The sequence below is a fragment of the Zeus faber genome (genome assembly GCF_960531495.2).
Source record: "Zeus faber genome assembly, chromosome: 7".
Classification (NCBI taxonomy): Eukaryota; Metazoa; Chordata; class Actinopteri; order Zeiformes; family Zeidae; genus Zeus; species Zeus faber.
Genome location: NC_137203.1, coordinates 11,473,582 through 11,496,828, shown reverse-complemented (window position 1 = coordinate 11,496,828; position 23,247 = coordinate 11,473,582). Strand labels below are relative to the sequence as shown.

The following is a 23,247-nucleotide window of genomic DNA, read 5'->3' as shown; positions in this document are numbered from 1 at the left end:
ATCAGAAATGCAACGATTCTAAACGACAGAATATCATTTCAAATCGACACTGGATGGGAGGGTGCCGGGACACCGAGAGATGGAATCAACTGCTAAACAAGATAATTACTGCCTGAGATTAGAGAGAGAGGGGGGGGGGGGTAGGGGGGGGGGGGTGGAGAGAGAGAGAGAGAGAGAGAGAGAGAGAAAGAGAGAGATTGTGATGGAGAGAGAGAGATAAGGAAATAGGATGAGTGGCAGACTTAGGGTTAGGAGGGAGACAAAGATTGCTAGAGACAGCGAGCGGGAAGAGGGGGAGTGACTGAATAAGAGAGACGGAGGAGGAATAGGGCAGAAAATACTTAAAAAAAAAAATATATATATATATATATATATATCTTTTTTTTATATAGGAAGACAAATATCAAGGACAGAAAACAATGATGTGAGGCCCCAGGTGCACAGTGGAGCTCCGAATTGTTTCCCCCCAAACGAAATGTTTTCTGTCGTGATTTATATCAAAGTGAGTTGACGCTGATGAGCGAGAAGTTGAAGCCCGAACCAAGTTCCCAAAGTCACATTTTGGAAAAGAGAAACAAAAAAAAACCTGCACTTTCCCCAAAAAGAAATAACAGTTGCATAACATATTGTTCTAATTTTCAAAGTCCACCTCGCCTAATACGGTTATAAATAATAATGAGGTGTTCTAGGCTCGGTTTGCGTTTACGAGCGTTTCCTGCGCGCGCACGCGTCCACCTCCGGGTCCGCGGACGCTGTTCTGGCTGGCTGGCTAGCTGGCTGGCTGGCTCCATTACAGGCTGTCTGCAGCCGTGCAGCCAAGGTCAGTGGAGGCTGCACGGATGATAAAGGGCCAGAGCCCGCCAGCTCAAACTAATCTACTGTTTAATCTAATAACGCGGCGCGGCATCGGCGTCTCCGTCCTATTAGCACAACAGTAATTGCATTTGAAGAGGACGGGATGCGCGCGCATAAAAAACACCCAATTTCGCAATCATTTTCAAATCATTTTTACCGATACCACGCGTAACATGTCTGACGTTCTCACGAGCACACACACACACACACACACACACACACACACACACACACACACACACACACACACACACACACACACACACACACACACACACACACACACACACACACACACACACACACACACACGAGGGGTGTGGATATGGAAAAAATAAAATAAATCCCGGCGAATTGCACTCAAGCGACTGCATGCGTGTGCGTGTGAAAACGCATGCCCATGTTTTCTGTGGCGTGGTACGTCTTTAACTACCCTGAGCCCTGCTCATTAACATGGTAATATCCAAACAGCAGGGTGTAGTAAGAGCAGCGGCGTATTATCAGGATTCATCTCATTAGGCTTTCATGAGATTTAAAAAGTTAATGCGTAATAACTTCCACACCGAGCCGGAGATAAAGCGCATGGCAAGGTTCTCAACTTTGAGGAAGTTTACGTTTTGCCTCTGGAGATGCGGCGGCGTGTCACTGCCGCAACGTGCAGAGCGAGCATCCAGCGCGCCATCACCACAGAGTAAATCAGAGAGGAGAGGAAAGCACTAAAACTAAAACGCTCAAGTGCCATTTCTTCCCCGTTTGCCAGGAAACATTTGGAAAGAAAAAAAACCTCCCATCTGTCATTGTCCCACGATTTATTTATCAGTGTTCCCTGTTTGATGAAACAATGCTTTATGTACAGTAATGATAACACATTTTGTAGAAACGAGCCAAAATTGGGAAAAACAAGATATTTGTTACAACACGCACACCGACGCCATTCAAATGCCGCTTCCCTTTCCCACCGCCGATCTCGGCGGGGCGCTCTTCTGCAGCGATCGCAATCGAAACTAAATGAGCAGCCAGGCTCAAAAGAGGAGATCGAAGCCACTCATTTGCATCCCATCCATCACACCAGAAAACGCACTCTGCAGTGTCACGTAGGCCCACCCCTCTGCATTAAAGCCGCATTTCTTATCTCCAAAGCACTTTTCTTTTAGTCTACGCTCACTTCATGACGCATGGACAGGCAGGTGAAAGCGCTGGTTTTCCTTTCGGCACGCAGTGTAGCTCGGTCCTGAACCATCCGCCCTTCCCGAGTGACTTTAAAAGAGCCACCCACCGCGCGTGGGCGTCCACGTTGGGTGAAACACTTACCCCCGTGAGATGGATGACCCCCTGCGAGGTCACAGGGCACCCCATGAAGCCCACGAACTGCAGCTCCGGACAGTGCTCTGCCACCGCCTGGACGGACCTGTCAGTCACCTGGACGGAGAGAAGAGAGGAACCACCATGAAATTGTATGAAACAGCAGCACATATCATCTCTGTGGATGAGATGATTGTAGCTAAAATGACTAGTATTATACCCTCAATGGTGTGGCTCTTGCTTATATAGGAATGATTATATATTTGTGACCTATTCAATTACAATTTATTATTAAAAAGATATCGTTCAAATATCAACACATCAGTCTGAGAAATGTCCCACAACCCTGTGTGGATATCGTGTGACCCTACATGGGGTCGCCACCCAAAGGTAGAGCCTGTGTTCTTCACAGGGTCAATATGCAAACAAATTTACACAAATTGAAATACACAAATACGAGCACACACACAATGTGCCTTTTCTTACGCGCGCGCACACACACACACAAACACTTGACTTTGAACGCATCCCGACCCAAAACCGAAGTCCAAACCAGAATGGCCCGCGTGATAGCCCTGTACCACTCAAAAACCAGACAACAATTTACCAACAGCAGAACACTTTTTATTTTTTTTGCTTCTATTTTCAGTCACGTTTTCAGTGCATGTCACTCAAGCACGACGCTCCATGTCACCATTCCTGCAGGTACAGTGTGTGTTTTACGTTTCATGAGCAGCCTCCTCCCCGACTGCTCCCGTGCTGCTTTGTTGTCACGGCTTGTCTGACCCGTCAGCACTGCAGGACACTCTACGCCTCTTTGAAACCCTCATTGGAGCAACCACAGAGGTGGAGAGAAAGGGAAAAAGCCTCACATGCATAGAGCCAGCCAGCCAGCCAGCCAGCCAGCCAGCCAGCCAGCCAGACAGACAGACAGACAGACAGACAAACAGAAAGAGAGACAGCCAGCAAGCCACCAATCCACCCACCCAGCCAGCCAGCCAGCCAGCCAGCCAGACAGACAGGCAGACAGATAGAGAGACAGCCAGCCAGCCAGACAGGCAGTAAAGCAGATAGAGAGCCAGCCAGCCAGCCAGCCAGCCAGCCAGCCAGCCAGCCAGCCAGCCAGACAGACAGACAGACAGACGGACAGACAGACAGACAGACAGACAGACAGACAGACAGACAGACAGACAGAGGGAAGAGACACTCACAAGCCCTGGAGATGGCAGAAGAGGCAGACACAAAGAGAGGAGGAGAGAAAGATAAAGCAGACAAAAGCCCTTTCCGGACGGTGTCAGTATTATAGGACGAGGCCAGTATTGTGACTTTTTTTACGAGGCGCGTCATTAAATTCGGGTATGATTTCAGACAGGATAAAAGTTTTTTGTGGGGTGGGTATGTTTTTCTTAGAAACGGGAGGAAACAAATTTGGCTTTCACAACGGCAGCAGGAAGGGGGGGGGAAACAAGTCAAAAGTGCGGGCGTTGGACTTTCGTGGGGGAAACTACTTTAGGTGTCTTACGTCTGGGTGGGTCGAGCCTCACATCCAGTGCCGGTACATTGCAACAACAATACGTGGAGATGTTACAAACATACATGTGTTTATCACGGGTGGAATTTCAAATATGATTCTTATATGTCACAATCAAAAACCTGGTGCATCCTTATCCACAACACAACCGGTGTCTTCCTGGACCTCTGGGTAAGCTGAAGCACTGCAGGTTTGTGGGGCTGGAATTATTCTTATTTTTTATAAACGTTTGTTAGTCCCACAATGGGGAGGTTTGCAATTTCTCTGCATTTACCCATCCTAGTAGGAGCAGTGGGCTGCCATATGGAGGCGCCCGGGGAGCAGTTAGGGGGGGGTTAAGCGTGTTGCTCAAGGACACATCAGCACGCTACCGAGAGGAGCCGGGGATCGAACCGGCAACCTTCCGCTTGCTAGACGACCCGCTCCTCTGACACACACTAAAAGAAACGGCTGGAGGAGAGCGCCGGCGTGAGTCTATGATAGATGAACCGTTCTCCAGCTCATTATGGAACAGGCATCAATAGGGGGAAGCAGAGCATCCGCGATCGCGACCGCGGCCCCTGGAAACGGGGCCGTCGATAGTTTCAGCGCCTCTGCAAAGCGCATCCGTCAAACGCGGCTTTACTCCACACCGACGTCGCGGTGAACACTAACTTATCTTCCGCAGACGTTCTCAGCGCCATCGCCTCACGCCCCTTCATCAGTCACAGAGAGATGACGAGACGGGGGGAGGGGGGAGACGGAGGGAAGGGGAAAGAGGGAGAAGACACTCCACGCTGTGATTAACCGGGAAAAACAAAGGAAAAACAAAGATCAAAGAACGGAACGAGAACTTCTCCTTTTTTTTCTTTTCCCGTTTTTGTCGTTTTTTTTTCCCCTGCACACCTGTCAACATCATCAATACTCCTCTCCGAGAAGGAGGGAAAAAAAAAAAAGGTGTGCCAGGCAGGAAATCACCTATTAACGATACTGAAGCAAAGGCACGCCGTCTTATAGACGCCCCCCGCATATAGAAACAAAATCAGATCAATTCGTTTGCGCAACTTGTGAAAGAAGTTCTGGATACACGAAAGCCAGCACCGGGTTTCCAGCAAAAAAAAATACCTGAGTTTGCGATTAAATGTTATACAGGAAGCGAAGCACCAGAGGTGTTTTTGAAAGCTGGGGCTTTTATACAAGGCAAAACAAACAGTGTGCGTGTGCTTTGATGTCTGATGAGACGAAATTATGAGAAGATATTCTCCCTAAGTAGAAGCATAATTTGTCCGTATAATGTGAATGAAAATTCAGGAAGCCTAAGAAATTCAGGGAGATACGAAACAGCACTGTTCGTAATCAATCCAAATCAGTTAAATTCAATCAGCCTAATTTTCAAAACTGCTCCGCATACATTTTTTTTTTTCTTTGCATTTACTTTGTTTTGTTTGGGTTAGATAACTTTTTATTGTTTGTTTGTTTGTTTGTTTTTCCGTTTGTTTGACTGGGGAGATTTCTCGGCAGTCATGAATACATTGAATACAGCGTTCATCGATGGCCGAATAAAAACACCAATTTCCGAAGGCAATTCCATCTGTTTACCTGACGCACACAGGAATGGGAAAAAAATAAAAAATTCTACAGCAGATGTAATCCAAATACTACTCTTACGGAGACCACTGGCGTGAACATCCCAGACAATGTGGCCTGTGTAACTAATACAGATAAGTACTCACAAATCCTTGTACTTTTACCCTCTAGTACAGCCGCTCTCTTCCACACACTCGAACGCCAGTCATTCGGCCTCGGTATCCTCTCTCCTCTCCCTCTCTCCAACGGTCTCTTTCTCTATGCTTCACCTGTCTCCCATCTCCACCGCCACCAACCACCCACCCTCCCACCCGCCCACCGAGGGACTATCTTAAAGGTTATCGGGTTGGAGCGGAGGAATGATGGAGAACCAGAAAGACAGTGAGATGAGAGGAGCTCGCCATTTTATAGGTCACATACAGTGTAGTTCACCTGGGTACATCAGCACCAACCGCGTGTGCGATGGAGGCTCACAGCGCCGACGACGTTCCCCACTTCATTAGCATTTCAGCAAACGACTGTACTGCAGGAAACCCAAAGTGTAGCTTGTAATGGAATGTCACCGATTAATAGCAGCTCATCAAATGTCACCAAATAAAACATATAGGTCCTTAGTTTGTGCTATTAATTCCAAATCAGTCATAACAAAAAAGGCCAGTTGTATCCCATCGAAAGAGAAACTGGATAGATCAGATACCGAGCTGTGTTTTACTTACTGTCTGGATTAACCTGATCTGACTGCAGTGCCTCAACAGAGCCATGAATTTTAAAAGTTCTAAATAAATCAACTGGACCTCTCTGATACACCTCTGTGCCCATCAAGTACCAAAGTTCCCGCGCTGAATGGGTGAGACAGGGTCCAAGGTGTTTAAAACACACTGAGAAAACACTGGGGGAGTGAAGATACAGACAAGCATTTGACAATAGATTTAGAGAGGAGAAAAATATCAACAAACTGCCTGACCGCAGGGTACAGAGTACCAACACTTGTCGGGAGGAAACTAGAAACTTTCACTGAATAGAAGTATGAAAGTATGTATATGTATGTGACGAATAAACCTCTTGAATCTTGAATCTTGAATCTTGAACTATCTGAGTTTCCAGGCTAAATAATAGTTCATATCTTTTTAAAGAGACAATGTGGTCACTACAGGTGATTTATTCGGTGATGGAGAAAAATCTGTGGGCATGATTTATTTTATTTTAAAATATAAACCGTAATATTATTTACTACCAATGATAAAATAAATAAATACAATAATTTTGACAGAAGAGTAATAGCTTCTTTCAGTACTTTTGGGGGAAAATATATGAATATATTTTTCTTTTGAATCCAATAATATTTGAAATATTGAATGATACACATGAAAATGGTTTCTCCATCTCCTTAATCACCATAATTATAAGATCAATTCGATTTCTGCATAATCTCACCAAAACATTCTGTCTCTCTCTCTCAGGCACACGCACACAGCCTCTGTGCAGCCACACTGGAAGGCGATAAAAACACTTAAGTCAAGACTTTAAAGAGTGGAAATGTGTTGAACCTGCTGCAGGTCCTTTGGCAGCGTTTTTCACAACAACTGAAAGAGTAATAACTCAAAGTACCTCTCCCAGCCTTAAGACTTGATCCTCAGAACAACTAGGAGACCCGTGCCAGAGCACCCCAGACACCGACTTGAAATGTGTTTCCCTGCCAGGGCACTTAGCGCTTTAAACCCAAACCGTACAATCTCGAAAAATCAAGTCCAGCGCGGCCTGGAAGCCATTGCGGCAATCTGTTTTTTTGGTCCCGACTGAAACTCTACAAGGAGCACTGGACCCATCACTCCAGCCTTCGCTGCTCGGCATAGAGTGAAACACTGATGGTAAGGTGAAAAACACACTGACACACTAAGCAAGGGTCCAGACAGGAGATGCAGGAGAGAGAGGTTTTTTTTTTTTTTTTAAGTAGGAAAACTTGGAAAGGGTTCCAGAAGGACCAGTATGAGTAGAGCAGCTGGCAGGTGAAAAGAGCTGGCCAGAGCTCCCACAACAACATGGCCCCTGCCAGAAAACCATCAAGGAAAACATTTTCGGGTTGACTACCAGCCGAATCAAAACGCTACACACCGCCATGATCCCTAAATCGCAACCGTCTGGAAGCAGCGGAGACCAAATAGCAGAAAAAAGCGGCCTCTACTCTGGCTTTCATACCTATGTGGAAGTGTTAAAGAATACATTATACAGTGTGTGTGTGTGTGTGTGTGTGTGTGTGTGTGGTAACAGACAGAGGTAAAACTCTACAGTAACACTGCAGGTGAGAGGGGAGACGCAGGGAACAAAAATGAATATCCCAGCTGAGCCCAGTGAGGCGGGAGGGCATGTACCGTATCAGATAAACCATGCACGTGTGCATACGTTCAGTGTGTCTGTGTGTGTGTGTGTGTGTGTGCGTGCGTGCGTGCGTGTGTGTGTGCTTGCGTGCGTGCGTGTGTGTGTGTGTGTGTGTGTGTGTGTGAGCGCGTCTGTAACCAAAGTTAGTTTTCAACCCACCTACACAAAACCTGCCCTATTTTTTCTTTTTTTCTTTTCTTTTCCACCGCTCCCCTCTTTCCCCCTTGTTGCCCCTCTTTGGGCTTTGATTTAAAAACATGAAAAGAGCCACGGCAGGGCTGTGGAGCAGAAGAGCGGCTGGCCAAGAGAGGCCTTAAACCCTTTTTTAGAGGGGATTTGGTTTAATGGTCTCGGCGGTGAAGAAACTAAGAACTGAGATGCTGCAACGGTGGAAAGGGTGTAGGAGTCATAAAGCTGTGTGTGTGTATTGTATTATCATGTGCATAGGTCTCTGTGTACCCAAAGAACAGTGACATAGCTTTTGAGAATGTGCTATAGCAGCATAAAAGACTGTGTGTGTGTGTGTGTGTGTGTGTGTGTGTGTGTGTGTGTGTGTGTGTGTGTGTGTGTGTGTGTGTGTGTGTGTGTGTGTGTGTGTGTGTGTGTGTGTGTGTGTGTGTGTGTGTGTGTGTGTGTGTGTGTGTGTGTGTGCCCAGGAGGCAGTTCTAGTCCAGTGAGGGCATGTTAAAATTTGTCAATACCACCTCACAGAACAGTGCGAAACCCAAGGTATTGTATAACCTCGTCAATAAGTTCTCCATACATTTCACAAGCGCTGTGGTCTGTTCAGTCTGTTTTTCACATTTGGGTTCACGTTTGGGTTCACATTTACTTTTTTAAAGGAAACCCGATAAACAATCTAGTCGTACTGACAGCATCATTCTCTATTGTTATCAATAATAATAATAAATATAGCTGCAGGCAGCAATAAACGGGGTCCAGTTTAGTAGTTTCGGGTGCGTTTTACAGTTTCCCAGGATCTCTGAAACGCAGCACGATTTTCCGAGTTGAGGGTGAACGCCGCATGGGCTCCCCCCGGTCTGTCGTCTCCTGGTCGCTCGTCTTGCGGAGCAACCACTATGCGATCTACACAGTGCAGCCCTGCTGTCTTTAAAACAACTCTCCATGTTTGCCTGTAAACCACAACTTCTCATTGATATAACACACCGTTGTCTGTTTCCACAGACAACGGTGTGTTTTATTTGCTGAGTTTTTACCTTGGATTACATTTTCAGTAAGTTACGTTTCCATGCAATATGAAAAACGTTGTGGTATTTCTGTGAGTAATAACCATTGCACAACCTCTATATTTTCTTAAACTATTGCACAGACATGGCTGATCTGGAGTGGGTGCACCATCACCCTCGCTCTGATTCTTTGTGTGAGGAGCCAACGGGAATCCTATGTTGGTAGACCCTCAGTGCCCTTACAAGAGCGTACGGTCGTAGGAGCTCTCTGATATCGATAGAGTTAGGAATTTAATCCTGCTCCTTTTAATGGGCAGCCATTGAAGGTCAACACATACACTTGTAGGACATAGAATCTTGTCTCCTGAAAAACCAGATCAGGCACCGTGGAGCAGGGTCTCTCCAACTGGTGTCTCTTTGTCTTGGTTTATGGCACATTTATATGGGGGCCCCCTCAAAAACATGTCTGGATTCATTTTCCTTTTGTTTATTTGTTAAGGCTCCGAATTTCTAAAGCTTCAACTGTGGTGTTCTCTGATTATGAATGAATTGACTCTCTCTACAGTGTCAGACAGTCCAGTCCCTCATATTAAAATCCAGTTCCGAAGGGGGGTATTTTTGCTATACAGTATGTCTCATCGTTCTCGTCGTTACACATTTACACCACTGCTCCTACACACTTGCCTGTTTTACGAATTCAAAGTCTTAAATAAATATAACACTTAAAATAATTGACGGACAGAAGTTATTTTGATTGAAACTGTTAAATGAAATGTAACATTGTCAGGAAATGATTGGAGGGGCTGCGCCGGTGCAATGCAGAATCCTGACGGGAGGATTTGCTCACACTCCGGGCACTAAACTACACCACGGCTGCGGCGACTATAAACCAAGCTTAACAGGGTCTCCACGTAACGGGGTCTCCCCATGCATGGAGCAGTCCATGATCCTGCAGGTTAATGACATCTGGTTCAATGACAAGTTTAATAGGAATTATGGAACATTTTGGTCATCGCTTGTAATGCCTTTTTTGTACAATACATTTTTCAAAGGTTCAACAAATGGCTTGTGGGCTGCGTTTTGAAAACCACGACGGACTGCCCCGTTCAAGGCATCGCTACCTTCGGATACTGTGACGGCAGTTATAATCATAATAATAATGTCAAAATATTATTTGCAGATCACTGGAAAGACTGAGAGTGACACCCCTTATACTGACGCCCTTCAAATGCAGCAGCTCTCTGAAGCTCGCACAGAGAGCTATTTTTTGGTCTCTGAGCAATTACCACCAGCTCTCTGCAGGCACGTATAATTTCACCCTAACTGCGTGTGGCTATTAGCGCCGGTGTATGTCAATTGGACGTTTTTTTGCAACGAGGCTATTTGCATAGAAAGGGGCCAATTTTGCGGCAAATGTATGAATAACACCTAATTTTAATACGCGCAAATAGCACCGGCGCACCTAAACACTATTTGCATGGGAGCGCATTAAGTGGTGCATTTCAACGTTTGCGAGTGCTTTGTGAATTAGACGCTTGCTTTTCCTGTTATTTGCTCCGGTTTTCGCGGCAGCAAAAGCCGCGCGGTCCTTTTGTGAATTCGCCCGAGTGTTATTCGCCGCCTCTGCGCAGCTTTATAGATTTCCAACAATACCCATAAACAGGGAGAGAACCGCAGGCCTGCGGAACGCAAATTGAAGTGGGCCGATTTTCATAAAGTTCTGCTTTTTTCCAAAGTAATCATTTTCCCTATGAACACTCTCTAAGGAGAGATAACTGCCCACGATGAGTTAATCAGAGCTCCTGCAACACAAACACACTCACATAAACAGAGCGTGTCTCTTTAAAAGAGCTCAGTTGGGCTGTATTGACGTGAAGGACTGGTGACCTGGCAAAAAAAATAAATTAATGTTTTAATACCTAATGCCTGGAGACAAAGGCGGCGGGCAAGCCATAAAGTTTAACTGCAGAGAGGGAGAGTCTCTTTACTACACTGTACTGATGAGCAGGCACTTTGCACTAAATACAGACTGATTTGGGTCTGATCAGAAGGAGGGTCACAGGTACAGGCGCCTCACTCCTCGGTGAAGCTAACGCAGTTTGGGCTCAGTTTAACCCTATCCAGAGCTGGGAAGAGTGAGGTGGAACGAGGTATTGTCTTTTTTCTGGGGACCAAATTTTTCTAAATGACAACTCATCACAACCCACTTAACAATGCTACTTACAGTACCTGCCTTAAAAGATTCTTACAAGCCTTACTAAGACGTAAGAATTACTTTATAAATCACAAGTTTATTTGATCAATTTGTTATTGGAGAGTTTTTACACATGTTGCATAGAAGTTGATGAATGAGGCCCAATAATTAAAAATTGAAAGTAGCCAATCTGAATCTATATAATTTAATTTGGCAACTCCATTAAAATCTTCCGCGACCCAACTGTGGGTCAAAACCCAGACATCGAAAAACATCGGATTTCAGATATTAGTTGCTTTAGGTATTTGTCAATGTACATATGGATATGTGTTTTGATGGCTACAACAAGAAACAAAAGTTACTACGCTTGGATACTGCTAGCAGGAAACTGTTCGAATCACTTCCAAGTTTTGAAATGAAACGCACACACACACACACACACACACACACACACACACACACACACACACACACACACACACACACACACACACACACACACACACACACACACACACACACACACACACACCAAGGCCATGTGCAGCTCCACATATTGAGTTGAGACAGATGCGAGGTTTCTCGTCTCTCCAGCCAATCCTGTGTTTTCCTTGGCTAGACGGAGGCCATAGTGATGCATTTATGGGATGTGATGAGACAGGAACACAGACCAGATCAGAGCGAAGAGGCAAGGGAGGGAAGGGCGAGGGAGAGGAAGAGGAGGGGAGTCAGGGACGGGGGACAGAAGGGGATGAGGGGGAGCGATAGATTTGCAATCTTTTCATGTTAACATAATGTGGCTTCTCGTGTTGGGTGCATGGCTCTGGCAAGCGTGGCTGCTTCACGCCAGTAAATCCTGTTTGAATATGGACAGAGAGACAAACAGGGCGAAAGACGGAGGGAGCGGCGCACAGGCCGACCACTACGTGTGTGTGTATGTCTGTGTCCTAATCTCATCTTATTACAGGCTTGACGGCATGAGGAGCGGCTCAACATCACCACCATCTAATCAATCAGTCTAATTAACCAAGCTTTATTAACACCGGGCTGGGACAGAATCTGCCAGCACACAGATTAATAATGACTGCCAAATACACTGCAACACGTTCTATTAACCATTTGTCTCCTTGCCGTTGCAGAACAAGTCTCTCAGATGCCAGTTGTAATTAATCCACCGAAATGTTAATATTTAATGAGACGTTCTCTTGCCTATCAAGTGTTATGAGCAAATAAATATGCCCGCAAATAATGTTATAAGTGGCTTCGTGTCTCACGCTCATCATTGGATTTTGCTTTGATTTGAAGTGTTGAATGATTTTGTGTCGCTAATTAACCTAATTCACAATTGAAACTTACGTTAATCTCATTTTCTGTATGGAGGAGATAGAACAGAGAGAGAGGTCGATGCTGTTTATTCTAATTACTGTTTTATCCCAATACTCATTCAGCCCCTCACAGTAATGTCGGAAGTGTGATAGACATCTAGGTTTGTGTATGTGTGTGTGTGTGTGTGTGTGTGTGTGTGTGTGTGTGTGTGTGTGTGTGTGTGTGTGTGTGTGTGTGTGTGTGTGTGTGTGTGTGTGTGTGTGCGTGTGTGTGTGTGTGTGTCTGTCTGTGTGTGTTAGCATGACTTGGTATTGGCCAACATTGGTTAGGAGCTGTCAGCGGTGATATAACCACTCTCTGTCCACTCGACTACCCACAAAGCATCACTGTGAGCAGCGGAAAAGTGAGATGATTGTTCTTGGAACTGTGTGTACATAGAATACATAAGAAAAAATAACTAAGAGGGAAGACCAGGCACTCAAAAGGGAAAAAAATATATTAGAAAGCCAGCATTACAATGGTTACAACATTAAAAACACCAACATGTCAGGGCATAATAAATCAACTATCAACACTCGTTGTGAACAAAAAGTCAATTCACAAAGTGGAAGACCTGGAATTCAAGCAGGGGAACAGCTAAATTAAAAGGTTAACAATTGAAAAACAAAGAGTCAAGAGTTTCAAGCGTGTACTCTTTAAAACACCAAAACAAGGAAAGAAAGCAACAGAAAAAAAGAGTGAATATAAAACGTCCAATGAATAAAACACAAACACAAATCTACAAAAATGCAAATCTATGAAAGCATGTTTTAAGAAAGTACTTTTATGGACTAATGTTAAAGCAGCAGTATGTGACTCTTGGTTTTTCGGATTTGGCGCCCCTACAGTTTCTGAGTGTAATTGCACTTTTACACCACTGTCGCAAAACTGGGTCTGGTGTCCTAAAATAATTTGTTTTTACTTGACAAATTTGAACCTTATCGGCCACGCTTCCATAACAGTCTATGTTAGAAACGCAGATATAAGCAGATATAACCTCCCCCCAAGCTCCTTGCACGGAGCGTGCCGGCTGAGGTGAGGGGTATACCGGCCCTGCGGGTGCCAGGTGCAGCAACGGCCCGTCTCGCCCGCGCCGTCGGGGAGGTGGAGCGGCTGCGTTTTGTATGAGCATTATTACCGGACATTTTCATCTGCAATTTTTCTTCATTCATTTTATCAGGAGAAAGAAAAAAAAAAAAAAAAAAAAATTACCGGAGCCAAACATCAAGCGAGTGAAGTAGTGCCGTAAAGTGTAACGCACAAGTGAGTGTGCCATCAAAATGATTCCGAGGCTGTTCATTTAAGTTGAAAAAGTTACACAGTGTTGCTTTACAATAAGGAGGCAGTTCATTCACATAGACAGCCACAGTTTTCTGTGGTCGCGTCGTGAGCCGAAATTGCACCGAGAAGCTTTGCCACATACTATCTTCTGCTCGTCACACTCTCCCCGTCTCAATCCCGCCTGTTCTCGATCACACAAGGCGTGAATGTCATGAAAGGGATGTTTTTGGAAAGCACAATATCTGTTTCTCAAAAGTCAAAATTTGTGCCCGGTGGACGTGTATCTTTGAGAGATGAAACTCCCGAGATCAATACGTCCACTTTTCTCCAGCTGTGGCCATCTTCGAGATATGATGACACAAATCCATGGAAAAGAAAACCCCCACCCTTCAATTGCCCGACGAAACGCCTACCTCTGCCCACTTAGCGAGAGCGACTCCGCAGCTCTGGACAAAGACGGCATTTCTCATGTTTTTCACAGTCAGAGATCTGTCAATGTCCCCCCCCCCCCCCACCCCCACCGACACACGCACAACAAACTCTTCCCTCTTGGCCTCTTTTACACACTCGTCAAGCCATCTTGTCTGGTTGTATCAATGTCATCAGCCCTGATGATGCCGGGGAGGGCTGAAATCTGCATGGGTGATCACCATGGTGATTGATCTTGTCACTCCTCTCAACGCTCCGCTCACCAACTGAAAATTGCTTGTCGTTTATGTACTTCGCTCCCAAAAGAGTTTCACTCTCGGCTTCTCTCTGCTCACAATGTGCGTGTGCATATATTTGCCTGCGTGCGTGTCTATTTGGTTTGTACATCTGAGAATGTGTGATTGTGTGAGGGCGCGTTCTTCTCTGCCTGTCTGCATTTCAGGGCACACCCACATGTGGCGGCTCCCAGGAGATGAGGAAGAGTTTTTCCTCGCCGGCCCCTTTCCCTTGGGATCAATAGTACTTTGTCGCGTGTGAAAGGGAAATCAAAAGCCGCTTGGGTGGTGGGTGCATTTTACTCCTCTAAACACAAAGCTGTGGCTCACAATGCACGCGCACCAGCAGGGCTGTTGAGCGTTTTCACACTTGAATCTCCAAATCGCTAGGCACCCCCCCCCACCACGCCATATTCACCAAACTCCTTTTCCATCGTGTAAAATTGCCATATTAAGGAAGTAGCTCAGTGCTTTCGTAGGCTACTCAATGCCCTGATGGTCTGCAGATCGACAAAAGGATTAGGAGTCCTCTGATGACATAATGATGAACATTACAATGGGACACACCTGAGTACATATCGAACCTTAGCTGGGGGTGGTGGATGTGACAGCTATTCGCCTTGCACAAAGAACAAATACAAACAAAGACATGGACCCATCCAAGACGCGAGCTGCTGCTGGATTTCCGTGCTGCAAATCTATCCTGCAGACCAAAATGACAATAAAATATAAGTCTAGTGGAACCAAAGAAAACTCTGTTTGTGTTTTTTTCCGTACAACTCCCTACTTTCAAACTGTCCCGTCCAGTATCTACGATTGGAGCTGGACTTTAAAGACTTACAGCTTTATCCCTTGGAAAATATACTGGTAGCCCCCCCCCCCATCTCCTCCTCCTCCTCCTCCACCCCCCGACCAGACTCCAACAAGTGTCTATTGATGGATGCCATTATTTCCATGGCACATCTGACACCATATCGGATTGTTCTGCTGAGCAATCTATGGAGAGGACCTCCACCTTTCGCTATCGACCTAGCGCTGAACCGATGGACATGGAGCTGAGATGACTTTAGAGAAAATTAGAATCCTAGCAATATACAACTGGGCTTCATTCTATGTGTTCAAACCAAGATATCTTAACAGGAAGAACTATTTCTCGTGCATCCCAACAACGCAGGAAATGATGAGCCCCAGATCGGCTAGGATGCCACTCAGAGAGAGACACTTGAAGTCTGGCTGAATTACAGGAGACATGGTAAACACATGTCTGAGCAACACACTGTTGCTAACACATAGTTGCTAACACACTGTTGCTGAGACAGAAAACTAATCAATGGTAGGAGACAAAAATAAACCATGTGTCGTGAACACAATAACGGCCTGAGGCTTTCCTGGAAGACAGGCGGCAGCATGATCTGTGTGGTGTGTTTGGAGGGGAGAGAGAACGCAAACAAGTATCGAGTAAAATTTGGACACCCATCTTCACACAGAAGCCATTGGTTTTAAAGAGGAAAGCAAGATTAAACACAGATGATAATATTGTCTGTGTTTAAGCTTGCTTTCCCCTTTAAAAGCAATAATATATTATATTACAGATATTAAAAACAATAGAACAGAATCTGTTCTGAATGAAACCTGGAAAGGAAGTGTGCTCTCTTATGCGCCATAAGGAGGGTTGATGAGTTGCTCCCTGCCCCAAACTCAAGAGTTGGCACCCGGGGACAATATAATAGGAAATGGCCAGAGAGAGGGGGGGGGGGGGGGGGTGCGCTACACTGAAGACTGACCTCAACCTATTATCTCCCTCGGGCTGTCTGTGAGAACAAAGATAAACTTAAAGGATTTCCCTTGCCCACTAGTGCTCAATGTCGGGTGAAGATTTAACCATCAAACTTTCAATTGTGAAGATATCTCTATCAACTTTAAAACTGAAGGTGGCAGTCAATACTACAGCGGCGTGACTTATGGAGATGGGGGGCCACCTTAGGAATTCCATAAAACCGTAAAAATTAAAAGCACCTTGGGGAATTGAAGAGAACCCACTATCAGCATATTCAATGGTAGACTTCCAAGTGACAATGTTTTCCCCCAAATTAATATTAAGGTAAATTAAACTGACGTTAAGAGAAGCAATAGTGGATCTTATTTGGTCATGTCAGGCAAATGGCTACAGGAGGTGTGATGGTAATGAACGATGACATGGCCAGACAAATACTGTACTATACGACTAGATTATAGTCAGTGTTGAGGCTGTTTCAGCTGTAGGCCCTACACAGCTCAAATCCACACTAGTTCCCTTCCACCTTATCAATGTCACTGTAGGCCATAAGGCCCTGGGGCCAGCCGGAGGCATGATGGCTTCTCTGCCCTCTTGGCCCATGGGCAGACAGCCTCCACCTGCCAGGGCCTAATGATTAGAGCTGGAAGTGGGCCGTGAGGCAGGTGAGATCCTAAATACTGTTTATATACATGCAATGACACAAACACACACACAACACAAAAATGGTATTCACTGAGGGTGTTCCGATAGGCAAATGGCAGCTAGGTAAGTGTTGCAACGCAGGCAGGTAAATTAGAAGGTTATGTGTTACATACCTATACACGGGCTACGATACGATTCAGGGACGATACATTTTTAAACGGAGCGATTGCACCAAACCAAGTGCTCCAAACCCCACCATAAGAAATTCCTTGTACTGTAAATGATTCTAAAAGTGGCATTGCTTACCTTCAAATAGATATATTTCATAAAAGACCAGGGAATCCCAAGTATTGTTACTTTATACCATTTAGATATAATAATATCTAATATATTGGGATTCTGATATATAATATTGAAATGACCCTGGATGCGTTGGTTACTGCGGGCGGTTCACAAGTCTCGCGAGAGGGAATGTGCATGCGCGATCTGGTGCTGGGGTATGTGTGTGGCGAGACAGAGTCGGAGAGACCGAGAGGGAGAAGTTTTCGATTGTCGGTTCAACGGCATAAAAGTAACATGACTTGTAACGTTAGATCAGTGAGTCTTACATACAAATATAATACAAAGATGTATGATTGTAAAACTCAGATACCAGGTAAAGGCCAACCTCAGCCTGGTCTTGGGGAAAAAACATCTGGGTTGCGTAGGCAACCACAGTTCCCTGACCCGACCAGATCTATTGCTCATGGGACTGATCGTCAGATCACATAATCCAATCGAAAGGCTCTGCATTCATGCCTGATAAGCAGAGTAAGTGACCCGCCCGCAGCGCAGTAATAGATTTAGTCCCTCTTCAGGGAACCCCGCTGCTTGGGCAACCTGGACGTTCCCTATTGCAGGGACTGCGATCTATTACTCATAGGACCGTATACCATCACACAATAGTATAGTGATCACTCAAGGGAGGTTCACGTAATAACATACCCCCCCCACTGGCATGTTTGTCCCAGATATGTGAGTGGGGATGTGAGGGGAAAAATGCTTATGGGCTTTCTGTAACAACTACATACTCAGGTCTGTACACCACACAGCATGTGGCAGCGCAGAACTAGTAATGTACAACATGTAAAAGTGCACAAATGTGTGTGTGTGTGTGTGTGTGTGTGTGTGTGTGTGTGTGTGTGTGTGTGTGTGTGGAGAGCTCCAAGACGCTCCCCGACATATTCTCCAATGACGTCTCTCTTTCTCTGAGGGGCCTCGAATGACAGGTTCCTGTAGGCCAAGTCTATGGCTTCCACTAGCCAATGAGCCTACTGCTCCTTGGACAGGGGCTTACCCTCTGCTTAGATGCCGAAGCACACGAACATCTGGTCCCCGCGCCTAGATCCCTTAGTGCGGTCCACATAACAATGCAACACCCAACCTGCTGCAGCAGCTCTGTCTGCCCCTGTCTGACTCAAAAGGTGGTGGAGAGAAGGCTACTAACTCAATGAACTGACTCCGAAATGGAGTGGTAATGACCTCCAGGGTGAATGAAGCATTAGGACGCATGATCACTATCACCTCCATCCAAGCACTGTATGCAGGATGGGTGGACTGACAGTGCCTGCGGCTCGTCTACCCATTTTGCAGAGCAAGCTCCAGCAGCAGAGCTGTTTTCAGAGAAACGATCTTAATGCCTGAGGTATGTAGGGGCTCGAATGAAGGCCGTGACAGAGCCCACAAAACTACCAAGAAGGGATTAGGCACGCCAGGGCTGGGCGCAGGCGTTGCACGCCCAGCATAAAGCGAGACGCCAGCGGTCCAAGCCCACATGACATGCGGAAATAGCTGCCAGATAGACCTTTAGTGTAGCGGCCGCTATCCCCTCAAAAAACACTTTCCGCAGGAACTATAATATTGTCCCTATTGTTCGCACCACTGGGCAGCAATACGCCTCTTCAGTGTGTGCTGGGAGCATGTAGAGGGTGCCCTGGTGCTCTGTATAGTGGAAAGCACCTCATCTGAGAGGCCCAAAGCTGGGAGCTTCTCCCTCTCAGGCACCAGGCCCGAAGCCGACATAGGCCCGGGCTCGGATGCCAAATCGTTCCGGGCGCCTGCGTGAGTAGGTCTCGCCGAAGGGGGAGCGCCAACGAGGGGCCCGCACTCATGATCAGCGAACCACTGGTGGCTGGGCCAATAAGATGAATGAGTGCCACAGGGGGAAACGCGTAGAGCGGTGTCTCCCGCCCAGGGTGGGCTAACATGTCCACGCCCAAGGGTGGCTGGTCCCCCCCTTAGGGAGAACCATAATGTACACCGCCTCTCGCGACACAAACAGGTGCGCTAAGCACAGGCCGGGCACTCCACAGTGTCCTCGAGGAGCGGCACCTTGCCATGCTTCCTACCCAGGCACGCGGCGCAGGACCAATGGCTGTCGCTTTTCTCCCTGCCGTGTCCACAGTCCGGATACGACCTCCTTGTGTCATGACTATATATTTTTCACTGAGGAAAAAAGAGAGTAACAGAGATATAAATGATGAATGTTAGAATATACTGCCTCACCGAACAGTACTCGAGCCAGTGATTCACACCTGCTCACACAAGTGGGATCCATGAGGTGAAGCAGGCATGTAAATACGATTGTCTCGTTATGGATTCTTCTTACGCAAAGTTTGAAAAGAGGAGGAAGTCCAGCGGCAATATATACCTGCCCTGAGCGGGACAGAAGCGCAGCGTCATCACTTCCTCTGCCTTTTCAGGCGTGAATGCAGAGCGTTTCAATTGGATTACGTGATCTGACCATCAGTCCCATGAGTAATAGATTGCAATCCATGCAATAGGAAACACTCTGAATTAGTTTGGTTTTTTTTCCTACTAAAAACATCCTGACCGTAGAGTTCACAACAGCTTTGGAACGATAGTTCCCCTCAGTGCGATAGAGTACATGACAGAGGGAAATTAAGAGTTTTAGTGGGAAAAGGAGGAGAAAGAGAAGTCAGGGAGAAACAGACCAAAAAAACAAAATGAAGGGCATGACAAAGACCGCTCGAGTTGAGTCAGGGACCAGTGTGACACGGATTGTGGACATGGGTTGTGCAAATGTACAGGGACACAGATAACATATTGTGGCAAGAGAGCCTATCCCTATCTCTGAGGGTGTAAATATACAGTAATTTACGCCTAACATCTCACACTCCCACCCAAATGCACGTGCACATACAATATGTAACACACCCAAAATCATACAGTGAGTCATGGCAGTGAATTTATTGGTGTGGGAGTTTTTCTGACCGGGCCAACCTTCACTAAATTGCAACTGTTTAAAGCCAAACAGGCCTCATATGTTGTTGAGAGCCAACCATGGAAATACCAGCATGGTTCCCAGGGGCTATGTTGTAAATCCAACAAATAAAAAGTTTAGACTCCTCCACTAGCGAGAACAAGCTGCACAATTTCCACCCACTATGAGGTTAAAAATAATGAATATATATATGTGTTGTATATACTTAGTTATTATATATACTTAAAGGAATGTTTGGGAAAATAATCAGACATGGGTTGTTCAGCAAGTGACCTCACTTAAAGGGATACTTTGTCTACTGGATTCTTGCCCGTATCAAGCACAGTTGGAAGTACTGTCTTTAATTAAAAGGGTGTCTGAGCCAGTCGCACTGAGGTAATCAAGCAATCAATTTGTCAACAGATTAAGAGTTGAGAAAGTTCCAGTTTAGAGTTTAGTTTTACCTGAAAGTTGTGGTTTCTGCTACATTCATCCCGCGTGGCCTCATAATCGATACCAGTTTTTGCTGGTCCGAAAGTATTCAGACCCCTCCACTTTTTGCATACTTGGATAAAATTGTAATTTTTGCCAATCAATCTACACTCAATAACCCATATTGACAAAGTGAAAACATGTTTTTAGAGATCTTTGTAAATTCATTAAAAATCATAAACTGAAATCTCTCATTTACATAGGTATTCAGACCCTAAATGCAGTACTTTGTAGAAGACCCTTTGGCAGCAATTACAGCTTCGAGTTTTCTTCAGTAAGACTCTAGAAGCTATGCACACCAGGATTTGGGAAGTTTATGCTATTGTTCATGGCAGATCCTCTCAAGCTCAGTCACATTGGATGGGAAGCATCTTTGAACTGCCATCTTCCGGTCTCTCCACAGATGTTCTATGGGGTTTAAGTATCGACTTTGGCTGGGGCACTCCAGGATAATCAGACTTGTCCTGAAGACACTCCAGCCTTGTCTTGGCTGTATGCTCGGGGTCATAGTGGTGCTGAAAAGTTAACCATCTCCCCAGTCTGAGGTCGTGTGCGCTCTGGAGCAGCTTGTTCTTCAAGGACCTCTCTTTATTTGGCTGCGGAGAATCCCCGCTGTGCATCTTGCTGTGCGATATCGCAGCCAGGGGATGCCAGGGGGATCGGCACAAAGACTTGGCATGAGTTCACGGTCTCCCAGAAGATGTCTTTTACTCCAGGTATTTATTTTGTTTGTTTGTTCCCAAAACAGCATTTTATTCTAAACTCCGGGCTGTTAGCCTAGCTTAACTTAACCAATTTCAACACCGATGGTCTGTTTCTGATGGTCTGACCTGGTGTTATACGTCATCGGGTCGCGATTTATCCCCACTCAAAGTATCCGCTTCACAAAAATGGTGAGAAACAGTTTAACAGTCTAACTCCACAATTCAGTATTACATCCTTCACAGTCTTTTCACATGTTTTCAGCATTTACTTTCTTAACATGTGTAACGTGTTTAGAAACAAATCACTGAATTCACTTTACAGGGACTTTAAATGCCATTTGGCAAACTCCAATCGGGCTGTCCTACAGTATGCCTTTTACTCATGATTGACACCCGTCTAGCCATTCTACCATAAAAGCCTGATTGATGTAGTGCTGCTGAGATGGTCATCCTTCCGGGAGTTTTTTTTAGAGGGACTGTTGGGTTCTTGGTCACCTCCCCGACCAAGGCTCTTCTTGCCCGTTTACTCAGTTTGGCCGGACGGCCAACTCAAGGAAGAGTGCTGGTGCTTCCAAACTTCTTATATTTCACAAAAATTGAGGCCACTGTGCTCCTGGGAACACTCAAAGCATGAGAAATGGTTTTATACCCTTGTCCTGGTCTTTGCCTCGCCAAACTTTATCACGGAGGTCTACAGAGAGTTCCTTGGCCTGGTTCTTGTCCTGACATGCAGTTTGAATTGTGGGACATTATATACACAGGTGTGTGCCTTTCTAAACTATGTCCAATCAATTCAATTTTCCACAGGTGGACTCCAATCACGTTCTAGACACAGCTCAAGGATAATTAAAGCAAACAGGATGCACCTGACCACAATTTGGAGTGCCACAGTAAAGGGTCTGAATACTTATGTAAATGAGATTTCAGTTTTTTATTTAAAAATTTCTAAAAGCATGTTTCCACTTCAAGGGACAATACACAGAAAGACATTTCAACATATAAAATGACCTCAACCAAGACCGTGGGGTGTGCGTGCGTGCGTGCATGCATCCTACATGATAGAAATAGATGAAAAAGAAGGATAAAAGAGCGCCGTGGTTAACGGCAGCATTAGAGAGAGATGCATAATAATCTGATATTATAGGATGGTCTGCTGTGGAGCCAGCTCTGCAGGGGTTGTCACGGAGATGTGGTTTCGCTGGCGATCTTTACGATGTGGGAGGAGGAATGGAGGATCCGTAAGTCCTTGGTATATTAGCTGCACAATCAAAGACAAACCACATCAAACACACAAGCACACACACATCTCTCACCCTCATACGAGTTCAGACTCTTTCTAACTCATCTATGTCTCAAAATACACTCTACTTCCTCCTCTCTCTGTGAAGTACACACAGAAACACAGTTTTTTGTGAGCAATTGTTTTTTTGGTTGAAAACCAACTAAATAGATCACAATACACATACATTTTTACCGTCTCCTCCCACCCTTCCTACCCCCTTCCCGCCCTCTGCTCCCACCCCTGACGGCCACTGTACGGTAGAAAGCCTGATTTTTGGATGCTTGCCATTCCAAATATTTTTACAAACTAATGTGTCAACCTTTTTCCAATGTACCACCGGAAGCGATGTACCACTACCAATGTACCACTAATGGAAGCGACCATGGTTTGCAAAGGAGCAGGTCATTTTGTCCATATGGATATGTCACGTTCAATCCCTTTGAAAAGGTTTTCATAGTTAGACTTTACTGCACTGTGTAGGGAAGTTTGAATGTGAACACCCAGATATGTTATCTTGGTTTTAAGAGGAATATCATAAGGCAGTGGCTCAGGAGGTAGAGCGGGTCTTCTAGTAAACGGAAGATTGCCGATTCGATCCCCAGCTCCTCCTGGTAGCGTGCTGATGTGTCCTTGAGCAAGACACTTAAGCGTCTAACTGCTCCCTGGGCAGCACTATATGGCAGCTCACTGCTCCGAGACACGTTGGTATTAGGATGGGTAAAATGGA

General features: G+C 45.6%; 1 protein-coding gene across 1 annotated transcript in view; it reads right to left on the bottom strand.

Moving 5' to 3' along the window:
- fbxl17 (F-box and leucine-rich repeat protein 17) overlaps positions 1-23,247 on the bottom strand; it is a 257,819-nt gene that overhangs the window by 175,921 nt on the left and 58,651 nt on the right. Inside the window, exon 7 of the mRNA XM_080004656.1 lies at positions 2,167-2,274. Within this exon, the coding sequence (XP_079860782.1) occupies positions 2,167-2,274 (108 nt within the window). The remainder of the gene's footprint in view (positions 1-2,166; positions 2,275-23,247) is intronic.